Consider the following 19,813-nt stretch of genomic DNA (forward strand, 5'->3'; position numbering starts at 1 on the left):
AAGGTACAGCGGATGGTAGCGGGCCATGAAGCAAACCAGCGGGCTACAGATGTTCCCTCTCTGAGTAAATCTCTGTCGTTTTCGCTGTCAAATTACTACCTGGGATGTGGGATAGGTAGATCTGCCGTGGTTTAGTGAAAGGCTGGTGAGGCAGAGTGGTAATTAGTGATGCAGCAATGATAGGAAAGAGGAAATAATGAGGGAGAGTGTAAGAAAGCAGTGGGGAGAAAAAGGAGGCACTGCCAAACTGTAATAAGAGGGAAGATGAGAGGATGGGAAGGGGCTTAAAGAACTGACCAGTTATGATTTATTTCCTCCAGAGGGTAAATTACAGCACAAATTGAAAAAAGGGGGGTGGTACAGCATCACGTGTGAGGGCAAGTGGAGATTTGGAAGAGGATTATGTGTAGAAACGAGATGGAAAAGGAGTGGAAGCAGAAGGAGATGCACAGTGTGTACATGTCATGCAAAATAGATAGGAAAGACCATCTTCAGCTCAGAGGGCTAACATTGTTATTTAAGGTCAGAGACTGGTTCAAATATGTGTTATTCCTCCAGATAGCACATGTCACTTTTATTCTACTTTGACCAAACTCTGCTGAGCGTGTAGAAAAATGCTAAAGACAGAAAAAAAAAGGCTGCTGTCGTTTTGCATAGAAGCAAAGCAATTAAGTGTATGATGATTTCACAAGTCGTCCTGAATACAAAGAGCCTTGTTAACATGAGCTTGAGGCAAGCCATTACCCTAAATGTACTTAACATATTTGTATATGAGCATGAATATTTATTCAGGCGTGTTTCGGCTAAGCTCACTGTATCGTAAGATGACATTTATAACCTGACTTATTTTTAGCTTGTTTTTTATTATTATTCAAGCAATGTAAATGTTAATAACTGTAATCTGTTGCAGGAACGCTGTATTCATTTAAATGTATTTTAAAGCTGGAGTGTGGCACTTTTGTATTTGAAAAGACTTTTACATATAAATGATTGTCCATTACATTGTAGCCCTTGTCAAATGAATCTACATAATATAACTTAGCGGAGGAAGCTCTCTATATTTTGCAGTATACAACACAACCAAACTCACCTCAAACATATGTACTAACTGAGTTTGTTGCATTTCCATTGCCAGCAGTAGCACTCTCCTAAAGTCCTTCCTCTAAACGCTGAGGTTTTTTATATGGTGCATCCGATTCAGAAACGTATCCTTCACAAGTTCTACACTCCAGATTGAATCTACTCCCGTTATTTTGTCCACTTCCTGTTTCTTCACAAAGTGTTATCCAAATAATGTGGTATTCCTTAATTCAGCGGTTCCCAACCTAGTGGGCCGCGAAGGCATTGCAAGTGGGCCGCCAAATCATTTGCAAAACAGCATGATTTGTGTGGAAACATTTAATTATTAAGATTTTTTTTTGTTTGAACCTCCTTTCCTTTCTCTTTCTTGATCCTCCTTAGCAACGGCCATTACAGTCCTTGACAACGGTCTGTACTACTGGATTGACATCAGAACATTATTTAGCCTCCGTAATGTTTATGGTTGAATGTGGGCCGCAACATTGTTTTAGATTCTTAAGTGGGCCCTGATTTGAAAAAGGTTGGGAACTGCTGCCTTAATGCTTACCTGTCTCCTTTAACACTCCTAACCAACCCGCCTTTTTCTCCCTCTTCTGCCTTTTTGGACAACAGGACACATTGCGGGAGTGCCCACCAGACCATGGCACTGATGTGGACTATGCCTGCAATCCTAGCCTTCAGTTTATCTCGCCCATGTACTTTGTCTCCTTCGTGCTCACCGCCCAGTTCGTGCTCATCAATGTGGTGGTGGCCGTGCTGATGAAGCACCTGGACGACTCCAACAAGGAGGCCCAAGAGGAGGCGGAGATGGATGCAGAAATTGAGCTGGAGCTGGCCCAGGGCACCCTCTGTTGCATGGGCGCCCCCAGCTGTGGGGGGGGGAAGGTGGACAAAGGACTTGGAGGCCCAGCAGGTGCAAAAGACAGAGGATGTGTGACCAGAGAGAGGGGGGAGGGGGTGAGGAAGATGAGACATTCAGCAGGCAGCACACACTCAGGAGCCTTCAACCTGCGGGACTCCAGCCTCAACCTGTACTCACCAGCACAAGTGAGTGTTTGTATTTCAGTACACATGTGTGTGGGAGAGAGTGTGATGATTTCTTTATGTTTGTTTCCATAAAGTTTCAAAGTCCTTTGTTGATGTGGGTGGGTGGGAGTGTGCGTGTGTGCAAGTAGGGATGTATCAAACCGATTTGCAGGATTGAATCCATTATTATGGATATGCATTGGCCATACAAGTCTTAATTGATTTATTTCAATTGTTTTCTGTTCTAATGTCCAAGATGTATACCAGCTATGGTTCTCCGGACGCTTAAAGTGGCCAGCACTTTTTTTATATAATGTCACATTAAGGTGACAATTAAATCATGTTCAATTGTTTAGCTTTCCTTCCCATGTGGATTATGCCTCAAATGTCTTTGTAATAAGAAAATACACAGAAAGCTTCCTGCATTGTCCAGTCTGACACTGGAACCAGGAACATTATATTTATAAAACATATACATACATTATAAATAGGAAATAGGACGCATTGCAGATTTTCTTGATGCCTAGAGATTCAGTTTTTCAATGAAAATAAACCAATATAAATGTCCTATAATTCCATTAGAGTTACTTTAATATGTTTAATGTAGACCCAGTGTGCAGCGGTATTATGTAGAATGATATGAGTTTTGTTCAGACGCAGTATCATGTTCCGCTCCTCTGGCTGCCTGTCAGTTAGCTTCTCTTACACGGTATCTATCAATGCCTTGCATCATGCAGAGAAAATTACATATTTGAGTCAAAAACTGGAAGAATACAAAAGAGGTCAACAATATGGCAGTAATTTCTGAGTCGTGTCTGGATGTGGCTGACGGGTGAGAGAGTGAAGATTTTTTTTCTTTTTGTGAAAATGACTGGCGACGACTTGCCGTGATTACACTCAGGCGTTTTATCAATCTCTTTGTAATATTCTTTTTCTACTTTTGTTTCTTTTCTTTTACACATCTTGTGAGGGAGGAAAGGGTGTGAGGAAGGTTAAACATCTACACAAAGAGAGGAGATACAAAGAAAAGAGAGATAAAAAGGAAAGAGACACCGAGCTGCGCCTTATTTGCAACGTTGAACAAGAGCAACATATTAAGAAATCTATTCATATGAAAGTAGATGGTCTCTCATTTCTACTCGCAGTCTGACAGCAGACGCACAAGCTTCCATTATGAAATAGCTCAAAATAGTCTGAGATATCCATCGCAGGAACACACATAAAGATGACCATCACCGGCTGCCGTGAAGAGTTCCTCACCTGTGTAGAGCTAAAGTGGCTGCATGGAGTATTTTTAGCTCAGCGTGACAAACGAATGTAATACAGACCATGGAGAAAACACTGGCAGACCCTCCTCCTCTCTCCCTATCCTCTCTCTCTATCTCCCCGCTGCATCCTCTGTCTCTCGAGTGATGCAATAAGAGGGGCCGTTGGCAGACCGATGCAATTTATTTAGAGCACGAAAGTGCCTGGGGTTGGTGTGTGTGTGTGGTGTGTAGTGTGTGTGGTGTGTTGTGTGTGTGTGTGTGTGTGTTGTGTGTGTGTGTGTGTGTGGTGTGTGTGTGTGTGTGTGTGTGTGTGGGTGTGTGGTGTGTGTGTGGTGTGTGTGTGTGTGTTGGTGTGGTGTGTGTGTGTGTGTGTGTGTGTGTGTGTGTGTGTGTGTGTGTGTGTGTGTGTGTGTGTGTGTGTGTGTGTGTGTGTGTGTGTGTGGTGTGTGTGTGTGTGTGTGGGTGTGTGTGTGTGCAGTCGAGAACTTGCGAGGAAGTTTACAGAAACCCAAAACTGTTTAAATCTGCTGTGCCGCTATTATTTGAATCTCAACATACTGTCCAAATATTACCAGCAGCATCTTTTTATGTAAATCAACTATTTTTCATATCACTCAGCAGTTTGTCCCTCCCTTCATGTGCACCTCAGAAAGATACAGCAATTATTTTGTTGACCGCAGTGAAAATGTTTTTGAAAGATTTAGAAGTGAGTGCTGGGTATTTTGGAAAAATGATTACACCTGGAGAAGTTAACAACACTCTGGAAATATTGGAAATGGATCCACCCTTGGATTTAAATTCTAAAGACTGTTTAATACTTGACTTTTGCAACTATTCAGAAATTACAGATATGCAGAATTGAATTGTCTATGCTATGAACGAATCTTCAAAGTGTGTAACTCTTTGTTCCAGCCCATGCTGCAACTAGAACATTCTATAATATGCCATAATACACTCTGAAAAAGTCATTTTCCGACTCTATGGTGAAACAGTAGTAATATATTGCACAGGGACTACAGGCGACACTGTAGGAAGTCGACACAGAGAGAGTAAGACAGGAGAGATAATAGCTGAGCCAGTGACAGTCAGATAGACGCAGTAATTAATTTCAGCTCTCTCCTCTCTCTCTCTCAACTCCCATTCCCTGTAGACGGGCCCATTGTTGTCCACTAATACAGTTATTAATGGAGGCCAGCACATAGGCCACCACAGTCAATCAAAAATATGTTTTTATATCAAGCTCCCCACCTTCACAGAATGTGTGTGTGTGTGTGTGTGTGTGTGTGTGTGTGTGTGTGTGTGTGTGTGTGTGTGTGTGTGTGTGTGTGTGTGTGTGTGTGTGTGTGTGTGTGTGTGTGTGTGTGTGTGTGTGTGTGTGTGTGTGTGTGTGTGTGTGTGTGTGTGTGGTGTGTGTGTGTGTGTGTGTGTGTGTGTGTGTGTGTGTGTGTGTGTGTGTGTGTGTGTGTGTGTGTGTGTGTGTGTGTGTGTGTGTGTGTGTGTGTGGTGTGTGAAAAAAATGCTCTTTTAATTTAAACACATGTGTTTAAGAGCTGGATATGGCAGCGTCAGCCGTACTGCCAGTTTGTCTTTTAATAAATTGTGGCAGTGCAACACTGTTTCATTAACCAGCACGGTGTAGGTATGTTTATATATAGCTGGGAGTACAGTTACTTATCTCTTGGATTTGTAGCCCCCTCAAAACACAAGCCATGAGTGATTGTAATATAACAGCATGAGTCAAAAATGTGTGTTTGCATAAGATATCTAAGTATAGTCCTGTAATCGGTGTTGTAGAAATGTGTTATGAAAATAGGCATGTGTGGGGATTGAAGAGGAGTGACCTTGTTTCACAGTATCTGTTGGGATATATCTGCTGATGTGATACAGTTATTTTGGCTGTTGTGAATGCGCCACAGGCACAATGCAAATAATACATTGTAAAATACGATGCCTGGCCAAGAAACACATAAATCACTCCTAAAAGTATATTCCTGTTGCAGTCAGTAGTTCTTTTTGTGCCAGATTGGTTTCTGAGAAAAAAAACAATCTGGCAGATGAGATTCAAGCAAGGAGGTATCATTTAAGTCACAGTAAAAACCCTGACGGATTCAGTCTAAATTGCTTTAAACCTAATAAAACCCAGAGCACAAAGCAAATGCTTAAATCTTAAATTGTTTCAATAAGGTATTGAACAGCCTAATTGAGGTGATATATCAAATGTAATTGCACCACTTGCAGTGCTGAAGGCTTTAATAGTAAAATGATGTGTTACTGGCTAATGATGGTTTGAATTCATATTATTGAGGAGTCTTTTTCAAAAGAGAGCAGTGTTTAGCCCTTAAGCCCGACAGATTATCAAAGAGGGATTCGTTGTGGTTTATTTGTACTTGATCTCTGACACAGAGAACACATTTGAGAAGCTTTCTTTTTCTTTTTCGGGGGAATCTTTGAAATTGTTCAATGTGAAATCTACATGTGTGGTGTGTATATGCATGTGTGACTGTGTGCATTTGTCTGTGAGTTCATAAAGTGTAACAGCATACCTGCGTGTGCACACTGACATAATTCTAACTCTTACGATGTTTATGCATTTCCCTGCGTGTTCTTTGTCCTCGCATGTCCGCATGTGCACCTGTTGGCACCTGCGTGCAATACTGGTCTGCTGGCCTGCGTCCCGTGTGTATGTGTCCGTGTGTATGTCTGTGTGTGGGTGTGTGTATGTGTTCCAGGAGAGCCAATGGCTGGACAGCGTATCTCTCTTGATCAAGGATTCACTGGAGGGGGAGATGCTGATGATCGACAACCTCTCCGGTTCTGTCTTCCACCATTATTCTTCTCCTCCACCCATCTGCAGAGATTGCAAGGGCCACCCACAAGAGGTACCACCATGACCTGAATACACACACACACACACACACACACACACACACACACACACACACACACACCTGTTGAGGCCAGTAACCCCAGATGTTAAATCCATCCTTGTGGTTTGAAGTTACAAAGAAAAACTGAACCATAAGCATCCATTTTTCTTTCCAAACAGTTGTCTGACACGACTATCCACAGTGCTATAAATAGACACACATTTTTAACATGATAATTTTTAGTGACAGTTTCTCCCCACTGAGTTTGACTGGACCCACCTGGGGGCCAATGTTGATCAAACATGTCAGAATCTCTACTGTAAGACACTTTGCTGCATTTAAATATACTTACACCTTAGAATATGAAACCTTTTTCTAATAAAAAAAAAACCCTGTGTTGGGTCAGGGCCATTTTAGCAACCATGTGGCTAGATGCTTTTATTACCCCTTTAACAATGTCATTTAAAAAATGCACCCAGGAACATTGTGTTTTTTTTTGGCTTGACAGCTGTGTTCAGTTAGAGAAAGAGGGCAGCACTTTCAGTCGTCCATAAAGCAGCCAGACTGAGATATCAACTGATTGCAGAGTACGCACCGTCTATTGGAAAACGACATGGTTAAGTTGCCGTGTTCAGTCAGGACATCTTACCAATGGCTCATAATTCAAAATATTCCAGGATTTTTAAGTCTCGTTTTATTCGAATGTTCAGTGGTGGGAAAGAACCGGGTCAGCTTTGAAGCTCCGAAATACATTAGTGCTGTCACAGATGTGAGGCACCCAAATCAGATTCTTGCTGTCAAATACATTTAAATTAAAAAATGTTCTTGACACAGATTTGTAGATGGAGCAATCATAGAAAATTGTGAAAAACTTGATTTTCAAAATGCTTTTACCCCTTTGCCTGAAAGTGGGACTGAATATGGAACATTCTAAGAGGTTTTGGTCCATTAAGCCTGATTCTGTCTTCTGAGATGTTTGGTAAACATAACCCCAGGTGTTGGATGAAAATAAAGTAGATGAACATTTTTAAATAGAGGATGAAATCTACTTTTCTTATACATAAATACACATATGTCAAAATATACAATAGACGCCAGTACACATACATGCACACACAGGATGTTTTTTTTACCAGTGTTTGTTGTGCAAAACCAATTTCTGCCTAAACCTGAATACACAAACTGACTCACATACAAGACAAACACTTTTTGGCACAAACACAACCATGATGTTTTGTTGCAGATTACATGCATGCATGCAGGGACACTCTCAGAAACATGCATTTGCTTGTACTTTCACTAACATACTCACAAAGGGCTTCATTCATTACACAATGCAGATTGTATGAAAAGTGAATCAACTGTAAAGGGCATCAACTACTGTATGTGTTATTATTTCACAGTATAACTCAGTATAAATTCATCATTATTGTGTATCAACTCTCCATACGTGCAGAAATGTGGATTAATGAGGCCCGTTGCATGCTGACACACATGCAGCCATCCCTGATTTGCATGCATGCACGCACTAACACTCAACTCCACTCGTGCTTGTATTTTGGGGTATTTTGTAAGCAGGAAATGCTGTATAAACCACACTGTTGAACTTACTATCCTGTGCCAGTGTTGTCCATCATAATGACAAAGTGCAGCGGGTCAGCTCAGAAGGAGCAATAACTGGGCTCTATACCTCCTCACCTGTCAGGCTGCTTTCTGCCTGTCTGCAGATGCTGTCAAACTATCAGTCTGTCCTACCTCTTTTACATGCTTCCTCTTTCCATGTGTCCCTTCGCCCCTCTGGCTTTCCCTTTGTTTATCTCTGATTTGCTGTATCTGATCCTGTACTGTTATCCTATAATTTCCCATGAACTTAACCATCAAACGTGCATGCTGTTAATTTATGTGTGGGAGATAGATCCTGTGTGGGTGCGTGTCATTTTTTAGACGGATGTTCTTTCACTTCTGTGTTATGTACAATGTTGTTGAGATTAAGCGGACAGGCAGACACAGCAGGACACCTGGGTGCAAAGTGTGCGTCAGGGGGAATATTCATAAAGTAGCTGCCTAATTAAGAGAGACTGACTGACTGATCTTAGTGTTCAGCGAACAGTTCAATGGATTACTGAAGGCTGTTTCCATTTGTTCAGTAGCTATCATACATTAGCATTAAACCACCATCCTTTCTCTGAGTGCCGTCATGGAAGGCGGCATCAGATTTTAGGAAGCTAAAACATATGTATTGACATCAGCAGAGCCTGCATTGGTCAGGCAAAAGATATCCCATAATGAGAGAACTGGGGTGCACAGTCGTATTGGCAGGTTAAAGAAATTAGAAGAAATGATTTGCAGAATATACTGGACTTTGTTTTGCTGTGTAGATGTTGTGTATTGTGTAACATACATGTATATTACTTAAAAGCAACTATGATACAAACATTGGAATACATATTACCAAATCATTTAAATCAGCTATGTTCAAGTGGTCAGCAGTGGTCTTTAGGTCGACCTGAAAGTTATAGACAGCAAACAGGACGATTTGGAGCTGCGCTTGTTTTTGCTCCTGTATGTTGTAGAAAATGATAATGTGACTGCTGGTGTAATTTGTTTAACATAAATGCTTATCGTGTCCACACTAGCATGCGTCAGTCAATGTGGCCCTCAGGCCCTGAGATATCAGTCAAGCTTGCTATTTTTGCCAACTCACTCTATCTTCTAGTATCATTGCCTCCCAGTGGCATTGATGAAAAAAAACCAATGCTTTTCCTTTTTCACTCTCAGGCTGCAATGGACATTTTCAATCGGGTCTTGCCTGAGTCCCATAGTGAAGCCTTTAATATCTCTGCAGTTACTCTGGAAGCAACTGTATAGCAACTCCCCCTGTATTCATCGTGCCTTTTTTCATTGTCCCCGGAGGCACAGTCAAGAACACGAGAAGTAGTTTCCATTAACTTTCAAAATAAATGTACCAACCAATGATTCCCATGGACCTTTTTCAAGCCATTTACAAGCCATTTACAAGCCAACTCTGAGACACACAGAGTAAATCAGCAGATAAGGCACTGCTACAGTAGGGAGAGGGCCGATGTACAGAAATAAAACAGACAAAGTGCTAAGTGCTCCTTTAAATTAATGAGTTGCATTACCTCTGCTTTGCTTCCTTGTCTCATTCCACCTCTCTCTCTTTCTCTATCTCTTTCTTCCCGCCCCCCCCCCCCCCCCTTTGGGCAATGGTAATTTACTGGTGCATATCAGCCATGAATCGTTCTCTATGAACCTCCTTTCCTTTCTCACCTACGGGTACGTGTTAATTTATCGCTAACAGGCCTCACTCCATTGGATTTCACTGGGCCCGTTTTAAGTACCCTTCTTAATTCTTCTCTCTGGCTATTTATTGCTCCGTCTCTTTAAAGAAAACACTGCTTGAGCTCATCATAGCACCCCCAGAACCCTGAATTCCACTCCAGCTCACTGTTTGCAGTATGTTTTGAAATGTGTGAACTTAAAGCGCTGCAAGGGGAAGGACAGGGGAAAAGCTCACAGGAGGCTTATGTCGCACGATTTTAAAACCCACTAGCCAAATGCTGAGCAAACCTAGCTGGAGGTGATGTTGAAGAAATGAGAGAGAGAGAGAGAAAGTAGTAACAGTTCGAGTAATTGTTGTCACTTCCTAATTTATTTGGTTTTTTTTCGTAAAGGTTGCTGTACATGTGTGAGAGTATTTCAAGGATTATGAAACGCCATTACACACAGCAAACTCATTTCAATGTACACCTGTGTTTGAAAACATACTCAGTCGGCTGTAGGGGTAGAATTATGAGGGTCTGGTGCAGCTACAACTTCACTCTTGACGGCCAGAAAGACATCTCTTCACTCTCACTTACATGTACATGCACACACACCTGCTGTGTACGCACTGCTTGGATATCTGCCTCTCGCCGCTCATTCAGCCTCTCTCTCTTCACAAATGTTGCTCAATGAATGATGACAAAGCAATGTTGTTATTTTTTTTAAATCTCTCACCTTGCTCTCTTTACAAACAGGTGCCTCGGCATTTTGGCCACTTTGAATTGTCAACATCTGGTGAAGCATATCGAAACTTGGCGGAGGTTTTACCTATTTTGTCTGTGTAGCTCATATGGGCCTATAGGAATATCTCTATGTAAACCATAAATGAATAATGAGAGACATCTTCAAAACAGTGTTGCTGATCCTTTAGAATTGTAATATCTCTGTATAAAAAGATATAACTAAGATACTGAGGTCAGTCATGGTTGTTGTGAACAATAGAATACATCATGCAATATATTTAGCACTGATAAGACAATGCACTATTAATTCCAGGAAGTCTCAAATGTTTGCTGCTCCTATTTCCCATCCCTTCCCGTCTTAAGACATGAATAACAGAGGTAACTTTTTGCAGCAGATCAGGATGGCAGAGATTGAGCAGGCATCCCTGAAGTCAGAGCAAATGTCAGACAAGTCTTCGTCCCCCGCCCTGCCAGATGACCTCAGCCTGGACGAACACACCTCCTATCAGCTGCTGCCGCAAGAGTGCAAGGTGGGTGTGAGCAGAGTGGGGGGGAGAGGGGGGATTTTTCCAGACGGCCATAACTGCCTTAGATAACACAAGTGAGAGCAACACATCGGACATTTTAATTGAAACATAAAAACACATTGTATTCATACGCCTTGAGATTTATTAACATAATAATATGTTTTATTGATCATTTTGCTTTGTGGCGATTGCAGGACGGATTTAAATGGCCCTTGGGCCTTTTGTAGCATATGTGTGCCTCAGGCCTTGAAAAGTACTGAGTACTAATAATTATATATACGCATATCCCCAGGACTCATTAACGAATGAAAAAAAGACATTGCAAGGTAATTAAAATGTTGTTAGATCCCATTTTTTTAAAGTGGTAATAATAAAGATTTAGTTTTATTGCCTTGCCCAGTAGTTGCTATTCATGCTGCTTGGATAGAAATCCTGCTATAATGATGTTCATTCCAGTAACACCTCGCAGGGAGTGATTAGTGACTATGTGACCTATAGAGCCAGGGACTGAACATCTACTTTAATGTCAGCACCTGGTTTATTTAGTTGGGCTGCATACCTGCTTGTCAGATCTTCTCAAAAAGTCTTTTTGTGTTAAAAAATAAAAGTAAAGTTTTAGATCAAGAAAAAGCTGCAGTAACCACTCTCATAACAATGCATCCTCATTTCACTTATAGTATGCCCACTAGTTTGTACTTGACATGGTACTTTGTCCTATTGCTCCCAAAGGGTGAACACAAACAACAGTATTTTCTATCCGATAATTAGTTATATTTAATCAAGGAAGCACAAAACAAATGACCATAATAAAACCTTTGGCTAGCTATGCTGTGCTGTGCTATGCTATCCTGTGAATTACAGTCCAAACCTTTGGTTCCAGAGACCCCTTTATCTCTTTCTCTGTGTATCAGTGGTTACTATCTTGTCTTTGAAGAATCCACAGTCTCGGCTCATGAATAAAACTAGGCTCTCCCTAGTGGCTGTCCTGGGTGGCTCTCTTGCCTCCATCTCTTACACCCACTCTCCCCATTTCCACTTTATCGTGCATGCTTCTACTCTCCCAGCGTTGCCCCTCTGGTAATTGCACACCTTCTCTGCACCTCCCTCTAGCCCCTCTATCTCTTTTCCTTATCGTCCGTCCTTCCTAGATATCCTCCACTGTAATGGGGTAATGCTGCTTGGTGAGGATAGCCAGATAAACCTGCAATCGCCAAGCATGGCTGTGAACCAATGCTCATTAGAGAAAGGGGGATAGGAAAATAGATAAGAGGGAAAGGCAAAAAGTGAGGCAGGATCTAAGGTTAGGGATTGTATATGTCAAACATTGTTTGGCAAAAAAGATTGTGTGTGCAAAGGTTGTTTGAGGTGTGTTTGGGTGTGGGTGGCTGTCTACTTGAAAGGGGGCTGTTCAGTGGCTAGGACTGAACAACTCCGAGATACAATACACTAGTGGGAGCACAAAAGAGTACCCTCACACACACTCCTGTGCACGAACACGCACAAATGATTCTGCAGTCCCTTCATGATGGTAATTAAAATGTACGAGGTAATCTTACAAATCTGAACTGCCCTAATCTACCTCCTGCTTCCACTTCCAGCTGTTGCTGCCATCACACACAGGCACATTTATATCCAAACATTTATTGTCACGATATTTAAAATTAACATGTCAATTACAGGCTCTTTCAGCTCATAATCAGTCCTCACCGCTTCCCTAGCACTTACAGGAAACACCAGAGGGGTGATGTGAATAAGAGGCCATGTTTGATATCGGCAAGATGCCAAAGGGTCTTCTTTCTTCTATTCCACATTTTCTATCAGGCTTCTTCGAGCAATTATCACAAACATAATGCTAATCCTTAACTTGTCTTGTCCTTTTGCAGAAGGAAAAAGAGCTAAAGGCTAATACAAGCTATGCTAATGACTATAAGCCCAAGCATGTCTATGTGTTTTCCCCTACATCTCCAATGTGTTTTCTTTAATAAATTGAGTAAAAGTCCACACCTACTGGATTAACCTCTCCTGTAGATGAATTGGAAAGTACTTTCTTTAATGTCAGCTCATCTGTTTTCTTCCAGGGAAGGTGCAGCAGTGACTCCCGTAGCTCTGATGAGGCTGGAGGGGGGGGGAGTCATGCAGGAGGCCCCCCCACCCAGACGGTGGTGCAGAGCCTGGGCCAGCCCTGCAGGCCCCTCATCGCTGGGATTGATGTGGAGACTGCAATACAGGAGATGGAGATGCAAACACATCGACCACACACATGCACTCCTCACCGTAGCCCTGGTGAGTAAAACCAGATATTAATAAATATACATTAAAATATTTCAGTATTTTTACTCTACTACCAAGCTGATTTTCAAAGGAATCTATTAATGATAAATGGATTGAAATATGCTTTTGTACCAGCAAATAACATCCATTTCTATTAAATGTCTTGCTTGGTTTTTGTGCAGCTTACAATATGTTCCAATTTCGGTGATGAGTGACATTTGGAAGACATATTTTTAGCAAAGATTTTCTCTGGTGAATATTAAAGAAAAACACAAAATAGTTTTTTAGGAGGTGGTGGAGCTTTGTATACCAAATAGAATCACAAATAATAGATACCCACTTCTCATTAAAACCTCAACAAATATCTAAAATCAGTAAAAAAAAACTTTCAGAAGGAGGCACTTGGGTATGTGATTAGACTGATATATGGGACGAATACTCTTATGCTGTGGCTTTAAAAAGGACAGTGACATGATTAACATAAACTGACACCGCGATAAAAATGGAAAGAGTGTCGTCGTCATCCCCCCCCCCCCCCCCCCCAGGTGGCGTTTCCAGAAGCAGCAACCAGGAAAGAAACGGAGAAGGTGGAGGAGGAGCGAGTGGCGTGTCTCCTCTCTTTCATCTGCCTGCAGAGTTCTTCCACCCCGCAGTAGCAGCCATCCCAGCACCCCCCCGCAGCAGGAGCCTACGGCTGACCAGGGGCCTCAGGCTGACCTCCCCTGCCTCCTGGGCCTCACTCCGCTCCCCAGGGGCCCACAGCAAGATGCTCTGCACACAGGTAAGACGAGAGGAGGTTAGAAAACACTAAAGAGGATGAAGATATTGTGAGGTTTTATCGACGTAGAGGCTTGAGTCATTACAGTAGATTGCTGTTAATGGTGAAGCAAAAACAAAAAGATGAGGAGGAGAAATTACCTGACAACAGATTATGCTTTATCCAATATTATGATGAAAAACTGCATGGTTTAAGAGTCAGTTTATAACTATTATTGTGTGCTCTGTTAAAATAATATGTATTACTGGTTAAACATTTGTGCTTCACTTTATTTTGTCTCCTTTCCACCTCCTGTCTTCAGTACCCATCCCACAGTGACTCGTCCCTTGCTACAGGCAGCTCTGAGGGCAGCCTCCAGACCACCCTGGAAGAGGGCCTGAGCTTCAGCATCTCCCCACCACAGAACTTGGAGTTGTCTTTGCCGATAGCTCCCTTACCACTCGTGTGCCCCCTCCCGCTGCCTGAAGACAGTACCGCCATCTTCTCCCCGGTCCAGACCCTGAGACCGCGGCCCACCCCCTCGTCGGCCCTCACCCTCCTGGCCACCAAGGGCCACCAGCGGAGCCAGAGCAGCGGCCGAGGGAGCACCAGCCCGGGCTACACCCGGGACGACTCCATCGACCCTTCAGACGAGGACCTGGGCATAGGTATTGGGTCGTCCATTGGGGGCTGTGGCTCCAGCCAAGCGGGCAACAGTGAACATTTGTCAGAGACGCTGAGCAGCTTGTCTCTCACATCCCTGCTGTCCCCCAGCTCCCTGGTGTACCCGGGGGTAGCGGTGAAGAAGTGCAACAGCACAGGCAGCCTGGACCAAGGGGGGATGCTGCTGTCGTCCCGGGGCAGGGAGGGCCGCCGGGAGATTCTGGGACTGGAGCTTATGGACCCCCAAGGCTTTTTGGCCAACCCTTGGACGGGGGTATTGGTGGATACAAGAGGAGAAGGAAGAGGGGAAATAGTAGATGGTCAGCAAGGGTTCAAAGTGAAGAGCTCAAGCCAAACAACAATAGGGCCTTGTCGGGAAAACAGATGAAACCTACTGTTCACTCTCTCTTTGTCTCTCCATTCCTTGGATCTAAACCCATAGCTGTCCCTCTCAATCTCTCTGCTTCCATCAGTGAGAGAGAGGCTTGATGACACACGATGTCCCGTATTCCAAAACCAAACCCTCATCTTGCCCCCTCAACCCCTTTCTATACATTTGTGACAAGCCCAAGTCCTATTTTGTGCTACCTAGAGTACTGGTCTTGGTTAGGCGACGAAGGGGCCTGGCGAAGTAAAGGCCCATGGGCTTAACTTGAAGGGGTAGACATGGAAGGTTCTGCTCACATTGGAAGACCAGGAGACCCATTTGTATCAGGGAGTCAGTAGAAGCAGAGACGAAAGAGCTTTAACTCGAAGACACAACGAGAGAGTTGCTCTACTGTAATTTTCTTTTCCTGGTGTCAGTTTGGGATCGCTGAGGTCGAAAATGCAAAAATAGAAGTACCCAAACTGAAAATAGCTCTCCATGCCAACACAGACTGTTTGGGATTGTTTATGTTTCAGAGGCAGTGCAGTAAGTAAGTGGGAGGAGGCTCGGAAGTGGCAGAATATTTTAAGGCGGAAGGAAGGCTGGCATAGGAGAAGGCAGGTCATTTGTTTGGCTGGGAATGCAGCAAGCGGATCTAATGTCCATCTGTTCTGGCAGACGGAAACAACAGGTCCTACTCTCTCTGGACCTTCTGCTGAGTTCAGAGTAAAAATGCAAGGTAGAGGACAGTTCAAGAGTGAGTGCTAATAGCGTGAGTGAGAGCACTGCCTCAGGTATCCAAGGCATGAATTAGATTATTCTCAACACTTCACCATACCTCTGTATTTTTGAAACAGGAGATGGGCATCGACTGATCAAAGCTTTGTGCCTCTGTTAACTTGAGTGGCAGCGGAAAATGAAAATAAATTGACAGATTGCGGACGTGCATGGAGCTATTCGTGAAATTGGTTATTTTTGCTCTCTATCTCCAGCATATCACACTCACTCAAACATGAAGAAATTAGTCTGAATGAGAGCCAGGTTGGATGGAGCTTTACAAACCCCATCAGAAGAAACAATAACGCGTGCATGGGGCAGCCTTTTGTGGACCAAAATGGTTCACAGTTTGACAATAAAGTGAGTCTTGAAGCACACTCCTTTTTCACTTCCTCTCACCATGCTTAAGGATTTGAGACGAATGGACAAACCCCACAAGAGTTGCGAGGGACGTGGACTGCATGAGGGAATTGCATTTAACCAAGATTTTTACCTATATACAGAAGTGTATCAAGATGTCAGTGTTGGGTGATAACCATGTGATTTCTATTCCACTATTTTTGTAGAAAAAGTGAATAGGCACGTGCAAGTGTTGCCGTTACTTAATCCCTATTTCATTTAACCCATACGATCTCTTTAACTTGTTGTCTAGGACTTTTTGTCTGCCAGTGGCTTCCAGTTTTATAACATTTTTTAAAGTGTGGACGGTGTATAAAACAACGAAGCAAAAAATGTCAAATGAACTTTGTGCGCTGAAGACGTTGGAGTCCCAGGGGACAACCAGAGATGCGAACAGCCATATTCACTCAGCACATGAGGATCGTTCTAGCTCACAGACATTCCTTGCTGCACACAGGGAACTTTGTTTGCTTTTAGCCTCCTATGCTAAAAAAAAAGAAACCTTGAATAGCGGGAACCATCTCTATGAAAGCTTTAATTTGAGAGTGACTCCACAACATATCAATTATGGACACATTAGTGTTCTTTAAGCATGGTTCTGGGATTGCAATACAGTATGCTTTTTCTTGAAATGACCCTGATGCACTCATCTTCTCTTCCCCATCTCCTCACACATACAGTATGTTGTAGCAACCCTTACACACACACCATGTGTTTGTTATCAAAAACTGACACTGTAATAATGAACAAAACATTGCATCTTTTAATGCAAGCTTATTTTGCTTCTCGCTCCATCCCAAAAGGACATGCTCATATTTTAGCCTGATATTTAGAGGTAGACTGTTGTATCCCCAGTGTTTTGATCATTACCTTACTTTTTTACATTTCTCAAAAAAGAATTAGGTGATGTGAGAAAATCTGAGGGATTGACCTTTTGTACCATGCAGCAAAATCACTTTGATGACTATGGTTTATCACATGGTGTTAGGTATTCATGGGTGACAGTAAAGACAGGTGTGTGTGTGTGTGTGTGTGTGTGTGTGTGTGTGTGTGTGTGTGTGTGTGTGTGTGTGTGTGTGTGTGTGTGTGTGTGTGTGTGTGTGTGTGTGTGTGTGTGTGTGTGTGTGTGTGTGTGTGTGTGTTGTGTGTGTGTGTGTGTGTGTGTGTGTGTGTGTGTGTGTGTGTGTGTGTGTGTGTGTGTGTGTGTGTGTGTGTGTGTGTGTGTGTGTTTATGACTTCAGGTGAAGAGTTGCCTTTTCCTGAAGTCTCCCGTTTGTCAGTGAGAATCCCTGAGATTAAAGTTTTGATGAGGGAAAAACGCGAAGCAACCAAGGGCTGTTTTAGCTTCAAATATATATCCTAACAAATCCTTATGTCATATGGCATCAGAGGTTAAAGCCTGATTACGCAGCAATAAATGTTCTATGTGTATGCCCTGAGTAAATGATGTCAATGTGATTTTTATCTCCTCAGAACACAACAGTATTCATTACTGTCTGTTTTTGCATCTACTTGTCTGAAACAACAACCAATCAGATAGCACCTCTGCCCTCTCGAAGACCAATCAGTAGTGAGATGGGCTACAATTGGACGACATGAACAATTGACGTTATTGAACTCAGGTCGGGGGGTAAAAACCACTGGTACATTTTTAAAGATAGCTGTAAAGGTGTGCTCAGACTGAAATCGGAGAAAATGTTCAACTCGCTTTATTCGCACAAATGTTACTGCTGGAGTGTTTAACCACGCCTAACAGCCAATGCACCCAGAGTCCAGATGTTAGCTGAAACTACCTAACAGTGTGTGTGAGCAGAGTGTGCCTTTGTACAGTAGGTGTGTGCTACAGCTCTGAATCGGACTGATTTGGAAACTTGATCTCAAGATGTTTCTGTTATTTCCTCCGGACTCTCTTTGTCTCTGTATGTTCATAAAGTGGAGTGCAATAGCTCGGGTTTAAGCACACACTTTCTGCAGCATTTTCAACCTGTGTGGACGTGTTGTTGCTTCAGTTCACGCTGCCTTGAGTAAACTACCTTGTCTATTGAATTTGTATGCAATCACGCCGCCTCTGAAATTTGCTCCGCCTTCAGTCTGAACACACCTTAAGAGTGTACAATTCACATTTGTACATATCTTTGTATTTTTGATCTGCATGTGTGCATTGCTGCCAGTGACCCTGATTATATCATTAGTATGCATTTCATAAAATTGTACAAAGTTAAAGGGAATGCCCCGGTGTTTTTTGACTGCTGCTATAAATCCACAACAAAATATCAAATACTGTAGGAGTAAAAAAAAGTTTTGTTCCAACACATTCACATGATTAATATTTCAAATTACATTTATGGTAAGTCAGAAACAGCTGATTCTATATCATTAAACGTGTTGTGTTAATACGTATCTGATAAAAAGAGAGTCATGACTGTATGAGGCAGGGAAAGGAAAGACAGGGACACAAAAGCAGGAAGTTCACCGAGTTGACAGCTGGACAACAGACAGTGTGAGAGACTGAGGTAGAGATGCTGCCGGAGCAGGAGACTTCTCCAGACAGCTTGTCATCAGCAGAGCCGCCGGTGCGAGAGAGCACATTATACATGCACGCTGAACTCCGAGGTGTTGTTTACCTCACACCCACAACCAACCAACCAACCTCATCTGACCTCTCAAAAACAGAACTCCCTGCAGGTCCCCTGTCCTTCAAATGTCACTGCAGGAGGGTGTGTGGTGAGCGGTAAGTGTTCCTGTGTCTCTAAAACTGTGAGTTGTGGGTGTGTATGCAAGCACAAACAAGTATTTGTGAATGGATACTTCATTGCAGTTTATTTTGCAAGGTCTAAGAAGTCACATCTCAAATGTTTTGGGAATTGTCCCTGATTTGCCGTCCATCACCTGAAGACAACAACTGACAACCTGCAACACACTGTAAAAGGTCAGTTATCGAAGAAGCCTCTTGGGGCTTCTGTGCTGATTTGCTCCCAAGGCAACACACAAAGTGCCATGAGACAATAAGCTCCCTTGGCTACAGGATAATAACATCACCTGAACTGCATGAAAACCTTAAATATGCCTTTGCTTTTTAAAGCTCACATTTTTAAATGTTAAAATGGGGAACAAATGCATGGACCAATGTGATTTTTAATTAGGTTAATGCAGGCGTCTTTTCAAAGAAGGAAAAAACTCCACTCGAGATATTAGGTCAAACTTATAGCTGGAAAATCAAGAGAAATACTTACCAAAGTAAATCCTACCCAGAAGTTTTGTCAAACATAACTGATAAACAAGGTTTGTAGATGTCTCATTAATGTGTTTGTCTCTGGGCTCAAGAGGCAGTAACTGGCAGCTTCTGACAACATCCAACTTGTTTTAATGCGTTTTTGCTATTTCCTTTGGGAAGTGTGAAGCTTTTTGTTAAAAAACAAAAGTGAGTAAATTAGGAGTTGTTTTTAGTGCTCTGTCACCTAATAAGTTGGCAGTGTCTTTGATGTGTTTGGAGGTGACCTGAGTGATGTTTTAAGGCAAGGAACGACCGTAAAACAGTGATATATAAAGCTAGTATTGTTTGACATAATGTGCTCACAGGTTTTCTTGGTATTCAACCTGGAATTATTACAGAGAAATGTTGCTTCACGTTGTCGGGTGGAAAAGGGAAGTGAAATGTGTTTAATTGACTAATGCAGGTGTATGGTATTATTATTGAAAGAATCATTTTTGCCCACTGCTCTTGAAGTAACAGATTGTTTTTACTCCTGCCCATTTAAACACAACAGTCAGACAAACCTGCAG

The 19,813-nt window shown here is 42.5% G+C and overlaps 1 protein-coding gene across 1 annotated transcript in view; it reads left to right on the forward strand.

Annotated features, from left to right (window-relative positions):
• LOC117553171 (voltage-dependent T-type calcium channel subunit alpha-1I-like) overlaps positions 1–17,117 on the forward strand; it is a gene marked incomplete at its 5' end in the record, with an annotated part of 169,791 nt that extends 152,674 nt beyond the window's left edge. The window contains 6 exon segments of the mRNA XM_034226998.1: positions 1,693–2,127; positions 6,104–6,253; positions 10,665–10,799; positions 12,875–13,079; positions 13,613–13,848; positions 14,147–17,117. Coding sequence (XP_034082889.1) covers positions 1,693–2,127; positions 6,104–6,253; positions 10,665–10,799; positions 12,875–13,079; positions 13,613–13,848; positions 14,147–14,875 — 1,890 coding nt within the window. The 3' untranslated portion in view covers positions 14,876–17,117.
• Positions 17,118–19,813: the final 2,696 nt, after the last annotated feature.

This window comes from Gymnodraco acuticeps, unplaced genomic scaffold (genome assembly GCF_902827175.1).
Source record: "Gymnodraco acuticeps unplaced genomic scaffold, fGymAcu1.1, whole genome shotgun sequence".
NCBI lineage: Eukaryota > Metazoa > Chordata > Actinopteri > Perciformes > Bathydraconidae > Gymnodraco > Gymnodraco acuticeps.